Source organism: Myxine glutinosa, chromosome 5 (assembly GCF_964187855.1).
Source record: "Myxine glutinosa chromosome 5, kmMyxGlut1.1, whole genome shotgun sequence".
Lineage (NCBI taxonomy): Eukaryota > Metazoa > Chordata > Myxini > Myxiniformes > Myxinidae > Myxine > Myxine glutinosa.
The window spans coordinates 50,975,685-50,991,231 of record NC_136265.1 but is presented as its reverse complement, the minus strand read 5'-3'; the positions used below and the strand labels follow the sequence as shown (position 1 = coordinate 50,991,231).

General features: G+C 49.5%; 1 protein-coding gene across 4 annotated transcripts in view; it reads left to right on the top strand.

Annotated features, from left to right (window-relative positions):
- LOC137428111 (uncharacterized) overlaps positions 1–15,547 on the top strand; it is a 218,517-nt gene that overhangs the window by 108,331 nt on the left and 94,639 nt on the right. For all 4 annotated transcript variants that reach the window (XR_013623482.1, XM_078778045.1, XM_078778043.1 and 1 more), the window contains one exon: positions 137–280. Coding sequence is in view for 3 of the 4 variants with exons in the window: in XM_078778045.1 (XP_078634171.1) it covers positions 137–280 (144 nt within the window). In the remaining variant the exon portion in view is untranslated. The remainder of the gene's footprint in view (positions 1–136; positions 281–15,547) is intronic.

The window sequence follows — 15,547 nt, the reverse complement described above, 5'->3', positions numbered from 1 at the left end:
CTTGACCTATTTGGTTGAGTAAGTACGAAAATTAGGTTGTCTGTTTCTTCCCAAGAACAACAACGATTGTTTTGGTTTACATTTGCTTGTTTATTCCTTCCATTATTGTAATAAACTGTTGTCACATGGTTTGCAGGTGAAGCTCAAGTAGAGAAGTCAGAAATTTTCCAAAACTACCTTCTTCAGACTTCCCAGGATGCTTTGAGCAATGATCATGTAAAGCAGGAACCATGTGATTCTCCACCGATGGAGCCAATCAAAGCTACTCAGCTGTTCGAAGGTAAGCCGGCCTCTCAATAGATCACATCACGTTGTGTTTACTTGTTTCGTTCATTCTTTCACGATGAAATAATTTTGTTCCAAACTCTGCAGAATGTCAGGTCCATTTAAATTGTTTTCACTCAAATGCCTTGTTAATGTGGATGAGACAGGGATACCTGTTTCATCTATAATAATAAAAGGCAGTGTCTGTTTGTCCATCTGTCTCCTCCATAACTCCAAAACCATGAAACGAAGCAGCCCCAAACTTTGCATGCAGACACCTGGACCTCCAACAGATGTCAATGATGAAAACAGGGTGTTTGGGTGTGTTATAACAACCTTTTTTGAAGATTATTAACGAGGTGTTCAAAAGAAAAAAAACCCGATGTGGTGGCTTACCAATATGGCGGCCCGCCATCTTGTTAAGCCCACTGCACCTCACTGGGTTCTTAAGCCGCCATTTTGTTTCGGCCTACTCAAACGTGCCTTGCCTTGGAAACACGAACGATTATCATTACATCATTGAAGCATATAATATTTGAAGTTTTTAAAAATTAAACTTTGTCAGGTAAAACGAATCGCGCTGTTCGAGATTGGTGCCAGTGATAGACATATGGTGGTGTATATATATTTATATATATATATATATATTTATATATATATATATATATATATATATATATATATATATGTGATCAAGGCACCTCCTAGCTTTAATGGTGAGCACCAGCCACGAATTATGTCTCACACGGTAAATACCGCATAACCCGCAAGGAACCAACAGCCTGTTTGCCACACAGACCATCGTTCCCACCAGTGCAAACCAAAACCAGGGGGTGCGGTGCGATCGGCGGGGATAATAATCAACGAACATAACAGCGTGACGAGCGCTGTCCTGATCTCCTGTGGACCGAAGTCCTAGACCAAAGCGTCACCTCCGACCCAAAGGGTCTTCTGGAGGCTTCAGCCCGGCCACTCTGTCAACAGACAGAGATTTATTCATTGGTCCCCATTGGCTAAACATCAAGCAGAGCCGCCAATCCAGACATAGACATAATCCAGACCCGTGTGAGACATAATTCGTGGCTGGTGCTCACCATTAAAGCTAGGAGGTGCCTTGATCATCTTAATAGACGATTTTGGTCCTCATTGGTTAGATTTTTTGCAGTATGCCGTCCTGACGAGGGTTAATAAGCCCGAAATCTGGATTGGCGGCTCTGCTTGATGTTTAGCCAATGGGGACCAATGAATAAATCTCTGTCTGTTGACAGAGTGGCCGGGCTGAAGCCTCCAGAAGACCCTTTGGGTCGGAGGTGACGCTTTGGTCTAGGACTTCGGTCCACAGGAGATCGGGACAGCGCTCGTCACGCTGTTATGTTCGTTGATTATTATCCCCGCCGATCGCACCGCACCCCCTGGTTTTGGTTTGCACTGGTGGGAACGATGGTCTGTGTGGCAGACAGGCTGTTGGTTCCTTGCGGGTTATGCGGTATTTACCGTGTGAGACATAATTCGTGGCTGGTGCTCACCATTAAAGCTAGGAGGTGCCTTGATCATCTTAATAGACGATTTTGGTCCTCATTGGTTAGAGTTTTTGCAGTATGCCGTCCTGACGAGGGTTAATAAGCCCGAAATCTGGATTGGCGGCTCTGCTTGATGTTTAGCCAATGGGGACCAATGAATAAATCTCTGTCTGTTGACAGAGTGGCCGGGCTGAAGCCTCCAGAAGACCCTTTGGGTCGGAGGTGACGCTTTGGTCTAGGACTTCGGTCCACAGGAGATCGGGACAGCGCTCATCACGCTGTTATGTTCGTTGATTATATATATATATATATATATATATATATATATATATATATATATATATATATATTTATATATATATATATATATGTATGTATACTGAAACGCAAAAGAAACTTACCACCTTTGAAACCTTTAAATATCAACAATAACACTGCGTGTAGTAAATGTGTGAACTTATTTGTAGACAATAGTGTCCTCACTGTCAGACAAAACGGTCACGGATGGTCACTTGAACCTTCAATGGTCACTTCATAGCACAGCTGTTGAACAGCCGTTTTGACTGTCAGTGATTAGCCAAGAGGTACGGGATGATTTTAATGAGTTGCACATGATGTCTTGATATTGGCTTTAAAAAGGCCAGTGCAAAATGGGCATTTTGACCGAAACATTTGACCATTTTGACCAACTTCAAAAAGACCGAAAACACAAAAGAAACTTACCACCTTTGAAACCTTTAAATATCAACAATAACACTGCGTATAGTAAATGTGTGAACTTATTTGTGGACAATAGTGTCCTCACTGTCAGACAAAACGGTCACGGATGGTCACTTGAACCTTCAATGGTCACTTCACAGCACAGCTGTTGAACAGCCGTTTTGACTGTCAGTGATTAGCCAAGGGGTACGGGATGATTTTAATGAGCTGCACGTGATGTCTTGATATTGGCTTTAAAAAGGCCAGTGCAAAATGGGCATTTCAATCAACATGCCACGATTGTCAAGGGATCAACGGCAGCGTGCCCTGGGCATGTTGCAAGGTGGACTGAGCTACCGTGAGGTGGCACGTCGCCTTGGCTGTTCACACCAGACGATATCGGCCCTGGTGGACAGAGACACCCTCCACAACTCTGCAGATGACAGACCTCGATCAGGGAGGCCAAGAGTCACCACTGCAAGGCAGGACAGGCAGATGGTCCGAAGTCACCTGCGGGATCGATTCCGTCCAGCATCCCGCACTGCGGCAGAAACTCCGGGGCGTGCAAACCCACGGATCTCCAATGATACTGCACGAAGACGACTGCATGACTATGGTCTGACTGCCAGAAGACCATACAGAGGCCCCGTGATGACGGTTGCCCATCGCCGCAACCGTCAGAGATGGTGCCAGCAGCATCAGCGGTGGACCTTGGCGCAGTGGAACGAGGTCGCTTTCAGCGATGAGTCAAGGTTCTGTGTGGACAGTCCTGATGGGCGTGAGTGTGTCTGGAGAAGAACTGGCGAGCGATATGCCGATTGTTGCGTGCGTCAAGCCAACAGGTGGGGTGGCCGAAGTGTGATGGTGTGGGCAGCCATATCAGGCCGGTACAGGACGCCACTGGTGGTTGTGGATGGGAATCTTAACGCCCAGCGGTATGTGGATAACATCCTGCGACCTCATCTGCTGCCATTCCTGCTAGACCACCCAGAACTGAGAACCTTTCAGCATGACAACGCTCGTCCCCATGCTGCTCGCTTTACCACTGCATTTCTCCAAGGCGAGAACATCAACACCATGCAGTGGCCTGCGCTCTCCCCTGACCTGAATCCCATAGAGCACCTGTGGGATGAGCTTGGGAGACGCGTAGTTGGCAGGGCCAGGACACGGGCAGAGCTGCTTCAGACATTGAGGACTGAGTGGGACAGAATCCAGCAGCAATCCATCCAAAGACTGGTAGGCAGTATACACCGACGATGCACTGCCTGTATCCAAAACAATGGTGGCCATACACGCTATTGAAAGGGGACTGACATTGCACCCTGTGCTGTTCTGTACTGTAGAACAAACTGATGAGATGGTGTATCTTGGTCAAAAACTTGACATGTCATCAATAAAATGCCAATGTTTCAATTAGCAATTGTTGGTTTGTTTTATTTTGAACTGTTACAATTTTATTACATTTCAAACAAGTGGTAAATTTCTTTTGCGTTTTCGGTCTTTTTGAAGTTGGTCAAAATGGTCAAATTTTTCGGTCAAAATGCCCATTTTGCACTGGCCTTTTTAAAGCCAATATCAAGACATCACATGCAGCTCATTAAAATCATCCCGTACCCCTTGGCTAATCACTGACAGTCAAAACGGCTGTTCAACAGCTGTGCTATGAAGTGACCATTGAAGGTTCAAGTGACTATCCGTGACCATTTTGTCTGACAGTGAGGACACTATTGTCCACAAATAAGTTCACACATTTACTATACGCAGTGTTATTGTTGATATTTAAAGGTTTCAAAGGTGGTAAGTTTCTTTTGTGTTTTCGGTCTTTTTGAAGTTGGTCAAAATGGTCAAATTTTTCGGTAAAAATGCCCATTTTGCACTGGCCTTTTTAAAGCCAATATCAAGACATCACGTGAAGCTCATTAAAATCATCCCGTACCCCTTGGCTAATCACTGACAGTCAAAACGGCTGTTCAACAGCTGTGCTATGAAGTGACCATTGAAGGTTCAAGTGACCATCCGTGACCGTTTTGTCTGACAGCGAGGACACTATTGTCCACAAATAAGTTCACACATTTACTACACGCAGTGTTATTGTTGATATTTAAAGGTTTCAAAGGTGGTAAGTTTCTTTTGCGTTTCAGTATATGTATGTATATATATACACACACATACATACATATATATATTGTTGCGGATCTCAGATTACGGCGCTCCCCTTACCGAGGGGGGTTTAATCCCCATGTCTATTAAGCTGGCCGGTCCTGGAGCTGGAGCTATGACGGCACTTCCGGTCAGCGCTGAATAGGGTGGTAGGCCAATTGTTCCTATTACCTAATTACCAGCGCCTTCCGGTAAGCGAGGAAATGAGCCCCGCCTGAGCCGCGGCTGTAATGGACACGCCGAGCGAAGCGAGCCATGACTCAGGCCGTTAACAAAGACTAGACCCGATTATAAGTGGTTCTTATGTCGTGCCACCGGTATTCAATTGGGGAAAAGACTAAAGCGACCGGATGAGAGGAAAAACCCAAAGAATAAGAAGGGTGAAGGAAGAACAAATATGATTTATTAACTACACTACAAGAGGAAACGAAAGGCAGCAAGAATATACAAAAGGAGGAAATAAAAGGACATAGGGCAACCTTATACACTCTTGTATAACACGCCCAGGACAATACAAACACATTTACACGAATGGGGTGGTGGTGGTGGTGGTGGGAAGGAAGAGAAGGGTCCAAGCAGATGGTTCCAGGCTCCGGGTCCGCCGCGAAGAATGGCAGGCAGCTGGTGTTGGCGCGCGACTGGACCTTATAATTATGCGGGGGACTGGGATGCCGCGTACGTAATCTTCGTGCCAACTCTCTCTCGCCCAACGTTCGTCTCGGAGGGTACCCTCGCACAAGTCGCTCAAACAACGTGACAATCGAGCGCTCCCCGCACAGTTCGTTCACATCAGCATCCCCCGGCGCAGTCCGTCAAAGGGCTTGGCGCTCGCGCTTATATGATCGCGCGTTTAAATCAAGCAGCCTTCATAGGGCTACGCCCACTAGCGAGCTCACCTCAGCCCTGGTTGGTCAGTGAGGGCTCACTGGCTCCACCCTCGACGGCTCGTGGGCGAGGCCACACCTCTTCCCGTGGCTCCGCCCCTTCTTTCCTTGAGCCGACCTCGTGTTCAATGGAGTTTGGAGCCAGCGCTAAGGCAGCGACGACGGCACAATGCAGCGAACGCTGCTAATAAGATTATGTGACAGCATTGGGAAGGACAAGCCCCGTCTGTAGGTGCTATTGGCACTTTGGAGAGAGAGAGAGAGAGATTGGGGGTAATTGAAGGGGCCTAGGTTATTTGATTAATACAATGCAGAGTCAAACTATTGGGAACAGATCCTTAACTAGAACACATACTAATGAGAAAACTAAAGAAGAAGCCTATGGTGTCCTACGTGTTGCAATATGACCTAACTAGGGTGCGACCTTTGACCTTACACAAAAATGGGAATATTTACAGGGGATTATTTATAAGGGAATTTTACAGATATTTACAAAGTGGAGGGTTCTAAAAACCACAACACTGCACCCTCATTACCTCCAGGGCCGTCCCGGCCCGACAGAACTTTAACTTAGTGTGACACTCAGGTGTGGTAACCCTCTACTATTAACTTCACCCTGAGTGCGACATTTTTAAAACAACTAAGTATGTCCCGCCTGCTGCGCTGCATTCTGTCTATCAGACTCACGCCCACAGAATAACCGAATCATGGAATTGATTCTCAAGCTAAACATTGACGGTGGGGAGCATTATTTACAAAGACACTACTTGGTATTTACACGCGAACCCAGGACCTGTCTTTTGGGAAACAAAAAGAAGATCTTTTGAGAAGAGGAAAGGCATGCACTGCACTGCACCGATACCACCAGCACCAATTACCACCATAACGCAAAAAGCACCAAAGCACCAATATGCACAAAAAAACACCAAAAGCACCATCTGGTGCACAGTCATACATTCCAAGAATAATGATGCCTTGTGACGTCTTCTCTGCTGGGCCGATGGTTCTGGACGACTTCTTTGCTTGCGGCCTATTTAATCATAAAACAAAAAGGGCACAAAACGCGTCCACTTTTTAAATTATGGCCAGCAGGGGCCAACTAAGGGTGGTCCACCTGCATGGCTTAGGTGCCACCTTTACCGTGGTCCGCAAGTGTTACGTGGTCCCCTCGGTGAATACCTGGTCTCGGTGACCCCCGGACCGTGAGAGGAACTTCGCCAGAAAGTTGTATTATATATGCGCTTTCGCCACGCAATCCATATGAATTCCACCCAAGAGAAAACTGATGTTCAAGGATATATTTCAATGGTAATGACACCATACAATTTCAATGATACAACCACGGAGATTTTCCCCGAGCAATCAATAGCAAACCACCATCAACAATTCCCAATCCACAATCAATCCCCTATATGATTAAAATGGCCATCTTATATATGTGTGTTCACTTCGGTACTCACGACCCCCTTTTGGTCTCTGCTCCTCACAATGTCTCTGGGCCCCTCCTGACCAAGATACTGGTCGGCGTCGCCGCACTCGGGCGGTTGAACGAACCCCGGGTGGACGTTTTTCCACCGGGCAGGTATCGTACCAGGCACCGTGGTTGCAGCCCCTCGTGGCCACGCGAAGCGGGTACGGTAGAGCAAGCCAAAAGCCCCACGCCACTTGCAAGGCGCGTTAGGCCCCAAGGTGCGACCCGCACGCGTCTGTTTAGACGGGGCCGCGAACGGGGCCAGACGCGGGGTCGATGCACGGCCCCACGTCAACTTGACGTCTCCACCGGGCAGGTACACGTCCCGGTAATTCCTCTCGCCAGACGGGCTTCGGAACGCCGCTTTTCCACGCAGCGCAAGGTCGATCCCACCTTTCGTCGGAGCGGGGCGAGGAAGAATACCACTCGTCGCTTTCTTCCTCGTGTCTTTTCCTCTTCCGTTTCCGGTCACTTCCGTTTCCGGACACTTTTCAGAAGGGCTTCTGACCCTCCAACCACAACAACCCTTAATCTAATACACATGGATAAGCAAAGACCTGAATGGTAATTCACATACATTCACATAAATATGTAACACTCCCCCCCTTCAAGAAAGAAAGTTTGAACCCAGCGAAAACTTTCTTTGCCGGCCAATTTGGAGAAACAAACCAGATAACTCAACCCCCCCCACATTATCAGTTCCCCCCGGGCACAGTTATCACTTAAAAATAAAGCAACCAAAATTTCACCACAACCCCCCCAGATTAACTCACTCTGGACTAAGCACCAGCAACGACATTGTCCCTGCCAAATCAAACTCCCTCTCATGACCCTCTGACTTTGACCATCAGTTTCTTGTGAATGAAGGTTAAGGGGTTGATCAAAGATCCAAAGTTAAGCCACTCGATAGCACTTTTTCCGGGAGGCCAAGCCGAGTATTCACTACATGGATGCCTTTAGGAACGTGGAGTTCACGGTTAGTCCGTGCAGGAAAGTTCTCTACATGGGCGCCTTGAGGAACGTGGAGTTCACGGTTAGTCCGTGCATGAAAGTTCACTACATGGACGCCTTTAGGAACGGCGTTCACGGTTAATCCGTGTAGGAATCTTGGCTCGGCGGCTCCGCCGCATTCAGTGCTTCAACTTCTCAGAACTTCCCTAATACTTAGGGTGGGACCACTTGTCCCTGTAGTCCCATGAATAGCGGTCTCCTTCTCGGCCACTACTTTGCCAATCCTTCCTTCGGGAGCGGCCGTAACTCAGGGAGCCTCCATAATAATATTGATTGCGGCCACCACCAAAACTACCGCCCAGTTGTCCTCTCCTGTAGACCTCTCGACGTCTACGAAATGCCTTCCCTACTGTTATGGTCCGACCCTCCAAATCCTTGCCATTCCAATTCTTCTCTGCCTCTCTGGCGTCTTTTGTGCTGGCAAACGTGACAAAGCCGAACCCTCTTGACTGTTGCGTTTCCCAGTCTCTTACCAACCGCACTTCCACCAGCGGCCCATATCTGTTGAAGACAGAGGTCAGAACTTCTTCCTCTGTTTTGAAGTTCAGTCCCCCTACAAATAACTTGGCACTTTTGTCGCCATCCCGAGCTGGTGTGGCGTTATTTTCCCTGCTGGGCTCTTTACCAACCCTCAGGTTACCATAAACTTGACCCCCGGCCAAATCATTCCCGATAACCACAGATACACCCTCTACAGGAAGCGTGGCTTGTAAACCGACGGTGACCGGTCCTGACACCAAATCGGACTCCAAATGGATGACATGAAGGGGAGCACTAACACCGCCCCCGATCCCCTGTAAACGAACACTATCCCCCGTTGCCGTCTCCTCGGACCATGGCAAAATGCCTTCAAGCATTAAAGATTGATGTGCCCCTGTGTCCCTCAATATCCTAACCGGTTTCCGGTTAGTCGAGGCTCCATCCCGTGACACAAACCCCTCTGAAATAAATGGTTGGTAACCCTTTTGATGGCGATTTCTCACAATGGCCATTGCGTTTGGAGTCGTAGTAGTCGGACTCCGCTCTGGGTCTTCGCTTTTCATGCGGTAACAACTGGACATCAAGTGTCCAGGTTTCTTGCAAAAAGCGCAAGTAGGCCCGGAGGAAAAACTCGTGGTCTGCCTCGGGCCCCCCGAACTATAAGTTTGTCTTGGGCCCGCATCCCTCTGATTTCGAACAGGTGGGGTATCATAGTTGTCCCCATAATCATCTCGAGGCCGCCGCCATGTATGGTCGTTCTCCGCACCTGCTGTTCCCCACCTCCCCTGCGGAGATCTAGGCGAGGAGTTAGGTTCGTGGACCCCTATTCGGTGGGTTAAGGCATAATCATCTGCCATGGTGGCTGCGTCCCACAACTTTGGTACTTTCTTTTCCTGCAGGTACACTTTGATGTCCTCGTGGACACACTGCTGGAATTCCTCCACCAGGATCAAGTCCCGCAATGTTTCGAAGTCTTTCCCGACTCCTTTTGACTCACACCACCGATCAAACATGTTTTCTTTCACTCTGGCAAACTCCACATGGGTCTCACTCTCCCTCTTCCTGGCATTCCTGAATTTTTGCCTGTAAGCTTCCGGAACCAACTCATAGGCTTTGAGGATGTGCTTCTTCAGTACCTCATAATCTGCACATTGGTCCATTGGTAGCGCCGAATAAATTTCCTGAGCTTTCCCCACCAGCACACTTTGCACGAGTATGGTCCAAGCCTCCTCCGGCCAGTTTAATTGTCGTGCCACTTTCTCAAAGTGTGGAAAAAATTTCGCGACTTCCTTTTCACTGAACGGTGGAACCAGCCTCACATGTCTGCCCACATCCCAGGTTTTCTGGTTAGGTGTCGACCCCGTCAGCAAGGGTGGTGCCTCTCCCCGTTCTCTCATTAACTCCAGCTCCTTGAATTTGATTTCTTGCTGAAGCTCCATGTCACGTTCCTTTAATTCCCTTTCCGCTTTTCTCTCCTCTGCTTCGAGGTCCCTTGCAGCTCTCCTCTCCTCTGCTTTTCTCCCTTCTAACCTTTCCTGGAGTTCTCTTTCCACTCTCCTTTCCTCTGCTTGTTTCTCTTCTCTCCTCGCTTCTGCTTTCCTTTCCTCTTCTTTTAACCTTTCCTGGAGTTCTCGTTCCCCTCTCCTTTCCTCTGCTTGTTTCTCTTCTCTCCTCTCTTCTGCTTTCCTTTCTTCTTCTGCTCTTTCCTTTTCTGCTTTCCTTTCTTCTTCTGCTCTTTCCTTTTCTGCTTTCCTTTCTTCTTCTGCTCTTTCCTTTTCTGCTTTCCTTTCTTCTTCTGCTCTTTCCTTTTCTGCTTTCCTTTCTTCTTCTGCTCTTTCCTTTTCTGCTTTCCTTTCTTCTTCTTTAATCCGTTCCTGGCTCCGTAATTGCAACTCCAGTTTCCGGAGCTCAACGTCTTCTGGTTCTTCGGGTAGCCACTCCCAGGCTAACTCGTCCCATGTTCCTAATCCCCCCATAGATTGTATCACCGTGGCCTGCAACTCTGCCTTCCTCAAATTAGTTCGGACCTCCAAGTTAAAATGTTTGGCCAATTTCAAGAGGTCCGACTTTAGTAACGCTCGGAACTGTGCCTCACTCGGTGTTACCGCAAAGTTCTGTGCCACAAACGCCATGGTGACTATCGTTAACACCTGTTAACCTTCACCCAAGACTTTACCCCAATTTCCCAAAAAATTTTCCAATTAATACTTAATTAATAAATTTTAATTAATAAAAATATTATTTTATTATTTTATACAAATACACTTTTAGATCCCGGACGTAGACCCAATTGCGTAATCGTAATTCGGACGAGCCCCCAATTCTGTTACGTGGTCCCCTCGGTGAATACCTGGTCTCGGTGACCCCCGGACCGTGAGAGGAACTTCGCCAGAAAGTTGTATTATATATGCGCTTTTGCCACGCAATCCATATGAATTCCACCCAAGAGAAAACTGATGTTCAAGGATATATTTCAATGGTAATGACACCATACAATTTCAATGATACAACCACGGAGATTTTCCCCGAGCAATCAATAGCAAACCACCATCAACAATTCCCAATCCACAATCAATCCCCTATATGATTAAGATGGCCATCTTATATATGTGTGTTCACTTCGGTACTCACGACCCCCTTTTGGTCTCTGCTCCTCACAATGTCTCTGGGCCCCTCCTGACCAAGATACTGGTCGGCGTCGCCGCACTCGGGCGGTTGAACGAACCCCGGGTGGACGTTTTTCCACCGGGCAGGTATCGTACCAGGCACCGTGGTTGCAGCCCCTCGTGGCCACGCGAAGCGGGTACGGTAGAGCAAGCCAAAAGCCCCACGCCGCTTGCAAGGCGCGTTAGGCCCCAAGGTGCGACCCGCACGCGTCTGTTTAGACGGGGCCGCGAACGGGGCCAGACGCGGGGTCGATGCACGGCCCCACGTCAACTTGACGTCTCCACCGGGCAGGTACACGTCCCGGTAATTCCTCTCGCCAGACGGGCTTCGGAACGCTACTTTTCCACACAGCGCAAGGTCGATCCCACCTTTCGTCGGAGCGGGGCGAGGAAGAATACCACTCGTCGCTTTCTTCCTCGTGTCTTTTCCTCTTCCGTTTCCGGTCACTTCCGTTTCCGGACACTTTTCAGAAGGGCTCCTGACCCTCCAACCACAACAACCCTTAATCTAATACACATGGATAAGCAAAGACCTGAATGGTAATTCACATACATTCACATAAATATGTAACACAAGCAAGATCTTCCTGGCCACAATGGCCGGTCCCCAGTAGAGGTGCCAGGCCCCAAAACATGGGGTCCATAAATGTGGTGCTTGGCCACAGCCCTGTGGTCCATACAGTGGTGCTCGGCCATAACAACGTGCGGTCCATAAGTGGTACCGGTCCAGGCGGTGTGGGCACACATCTGCGGGCACCTGCGCACTCCCCCTGGGCCCAAAAGAAACAAATCCATGAGTGGGGGAAGGAGGACAAGCAAGCAGCAGGGCAAGATCGCAAGGGTACACATCAACACAAGGTAATGCAGAGGTGAGGTGCGCAGGAGAGCGAGCCGAGAAAGCTCGTCCCTACCGTACGTCCCCCCCGTCACCTAATCTACCCTTGCCCTTACCCCGTGTTTACACAATTTACAAATCCATCGCTAACGTCCTGTCTTCCCCATATCTCCCCTCTATACCAAATTCGTCATCAATCCCAATTTCTCATTAATCCCTTTATTCCGAATTTAACATCAATCCCTCATAAGGAGGAAGAGATGGAACAATGAGCACAATGTCACCCCCACGTCATGATGCGTCTTACATACCAGACATTTGCAAAAAACGGTGGTGTGGAGTCCTGCCACCCTGGTGAGTGGATGCAGATGGTGCGAAGAGACCTTCAATCCTAACTACCTTCTAAATGACTTTAACACTTTTACTCTACCCAGGGTCTTTCCCTGCCAAACCATTGGCCATTTTACACTATGTGGTTCTAAAAACCGAACTCCCATTGACCAAACTGTGGTGCTCACCAATTTGGGGTCTCACTCCCCCGATTCTTCTCCCTGTGCCCTCGCACAATTTCAAGGCTGGGTGCACCGACTGTACAGGGCGGGGCCCGGCCCGAATCGTGCACGGCGCTCCGAAGAGGAGCGACGCGACACCGATCCCCGCCGGCTCCCGCAGCACACACCGCCCGGCACGGACCGGGAGCTCGCGTTGACTAAACGTCGGTCTGAACGCTGTCCCGGTTAATGTCGATGCTCCCCTCGCATGCTCACACCACGCGTTCCTTTTTACATTCTCATTCGCACACCAAGTCATCCTCACGCACTCCGCACATTCCGTCACCGCACTCTCTCCCCGTGCACACTCTTGCGCACACTCTCCCGGTACGTACTCAGTACCACTCACGGGTGTGTACTCCCGCATACACCCACTCAGCGCACACCTACCCAGGGGTGTGCAATCTGTTGCACACCCAATAACGCGCTCCACAACCAACTCGGGTGTGCATCCCCGCACACTCTCTCCATCCATCTCACTCTCCTGGTCACACTCACTCCTACTTCCACACCCTGTATCGCATTCATCACTCATACACTCCGACGTGCGTTCGCTCTCGCACTCGGTAACACACTCGCGCTTCGGCGCCGTTCACACACGCGCGCCACGGACCTTTTACGAGCCCCCGGGTTACGCCTGCATCCCAAGCACGCGAAAATTCTTTTTGCACCAAACACAGCCCTGCAAAACCTCCCCGCACAATATACAGCCCGACGCACCTGGGCGCTTCTTCCTCCTCGCTCCAACACCTGCAAATCTTTATAAGGATTAAGCACGGCATCATGATGTGGATACAGACTTTGCACATTATCCATTTCTTCACCCCGCGAGTGCTTTACCTCTAAGTCGGCGTCTCTTCCAACCAAATTTCCATTTCCACTATTGGTTCGGTTTCTTTGCCAATTTGAATTAATTATTTTCCCTTATTTTCTTTTCCCTCGACGACCGCTGGCTCTAATAAAATTTTCTCTTCTACCTCGGCGGTCGCCGGCTTCCCCATACCCCGGGTCGCGATCTCTATACCCGTCCAGTTACCTGCGCCTTGCTCCAACTCGCTTCTCCCGCGCTCCTCGAGTCGCGCTACCTCGTCGTGCACAAATGCGACCCCCTCGCCCAACCCGCGGTTAACCTCCTTCCCACACTTTCTTACTTCATACCGGGCTTGCCCCCTCGCCAACCCCTCATTAATTTCTTTGGCTTGGCCATTCACGTCCTCCAATTCGCCCCCTAATTTGCCTTCTAGCCCCCCAATTTGGCTTTCTAATCGCTCCCCCATTCTATCTTCCAAATTACTTAACCCGTCTCTCAATCCCCCAATTTGGTTTCCCACATCGTTTCTCAATCCTCCAATTTGGTTTCCCATCTCATTTCTCAATCCTCCAATTTGGTTTCCCATCTGCTCAATTTGGTTTCCCAACCCCATTTGTACGGCTGCCTGCAGCTGCGCAATGAGGTCCTGCATATTCATCCAGCTGATTTGTGCAGCGGGCGCGGCCCACGTCGCTGCCATGTGCGAGGCGCCGTCATTTTGTGCTCCTGTAACCTCGTGCGAGGTGCCGCCATTTTGTGCTCCTGTAACCTCGTGCGAGGTGCCGCCATTTTGCACGCCTGCAACCCCCTCTACCGCACCTTCTTCAACCTCCTCTTCCATTGCTCCCACTGCCTCCCTGGGGTCCTGGGTTGACTCTGGCCCCTCTTCTACCTCCCCCACCGGCATCCGCTCTCCTTGATTATCCATGGCACGATGTAAAATTTAGATGTTATAATAATAAATTTCGGCCGCTCGTAATTTCGACCAAATTTTTCAAGGTGGATTAAAAATTTGGTTCGGGCTTCAATCCCACTCCCCGACACCAATTGTTGCGGATCTCAGATTACGACGCTCCCTTTACCGAGGGGGGTTTAATCCCCTCGTCTATTAAGCTGGCCGTCTCCTGCCCTGGAGCTATGACGTCGCTTCCGGTCAGCGCTGAATAGGGTGGTAGGCCAATTGTTCCTATTACCTAATTACCAGCGCCTTCTGGTAAGCGAGGAAATGAGCCCCGCCCGAGCCGCGGCTGTAATGGACACGCCGAGCGAAGCGAGCCACGACTCAGGCCGTTAACAAAGATGAGACCCGATTATAAGCGGTTCTTATGTCGTGCCACCGGTATTCAATTGGGAAAAGACTAAAGCGACCGGATGAGAGGAAAACTCAAAGAATAAGAAGGGTGAAGGAAGAACAAATATGATTTATTAACTACACTACAAGAGGAAACAAAAGGCAGCAAGAATATACAAAAGAAGGAAATAAAAGGACGTAGGGCAACCTCATACACTCTTATATAACACGCCCAGGACAATACAAACGCACTTACACGAATGGGGTGGTGGTGGTGGGAAGGAAGAGAAGGGTCCAAGCAGATGGTTCCAGGCTCCGGGTCCGCCGCGAAGAATGGCAGGCAGCTGGTGTCGTTGGCGCGCGACCGGACCTTATAATTATGCGGGGGACTGGGATGCCGCGTACGTAATCTTCGTGCCAACTCTCTCTCGCCCAACGTTCGTCTCAGAGGGTACCCTCGCGCAAGTCGCTCAAACAACGTGACAATCAATCGAGCGCTCCCCGCGCAGTTCGTTCACATCAGCATCCCCCGGCGCAGTCCGTCAAAGGGCTTGGCGCTTGCGCTTATATGATCGCGCGTTGAAATCGAGCCGCCTTCATAGGGCTACGCCCACTAACGAGCTCACCTCAGCCCTGGTTGGTCAGCGAGGGCTCACTGGCTCCACCCTTGACGGCTCGTGGGCGAGGCCACACCTCTTCCTGTGGCTCCGCCCCTTCTTTCCTCGAGCCGACCTCGTGTTCAATGGAGTTTGGAGCCAGCGCTAAGGCAGCGACGATGGCACAATGCAGCGAACGCTGCTAATAAGATAATGTGACAGCATTGGGAAGGACAAGCCCTGTCTGTAGGTGCTATTGGCACTTTGGAGAGAGAGAGAGAGATTGGGGGTAATTGAAGGGGCCTAGG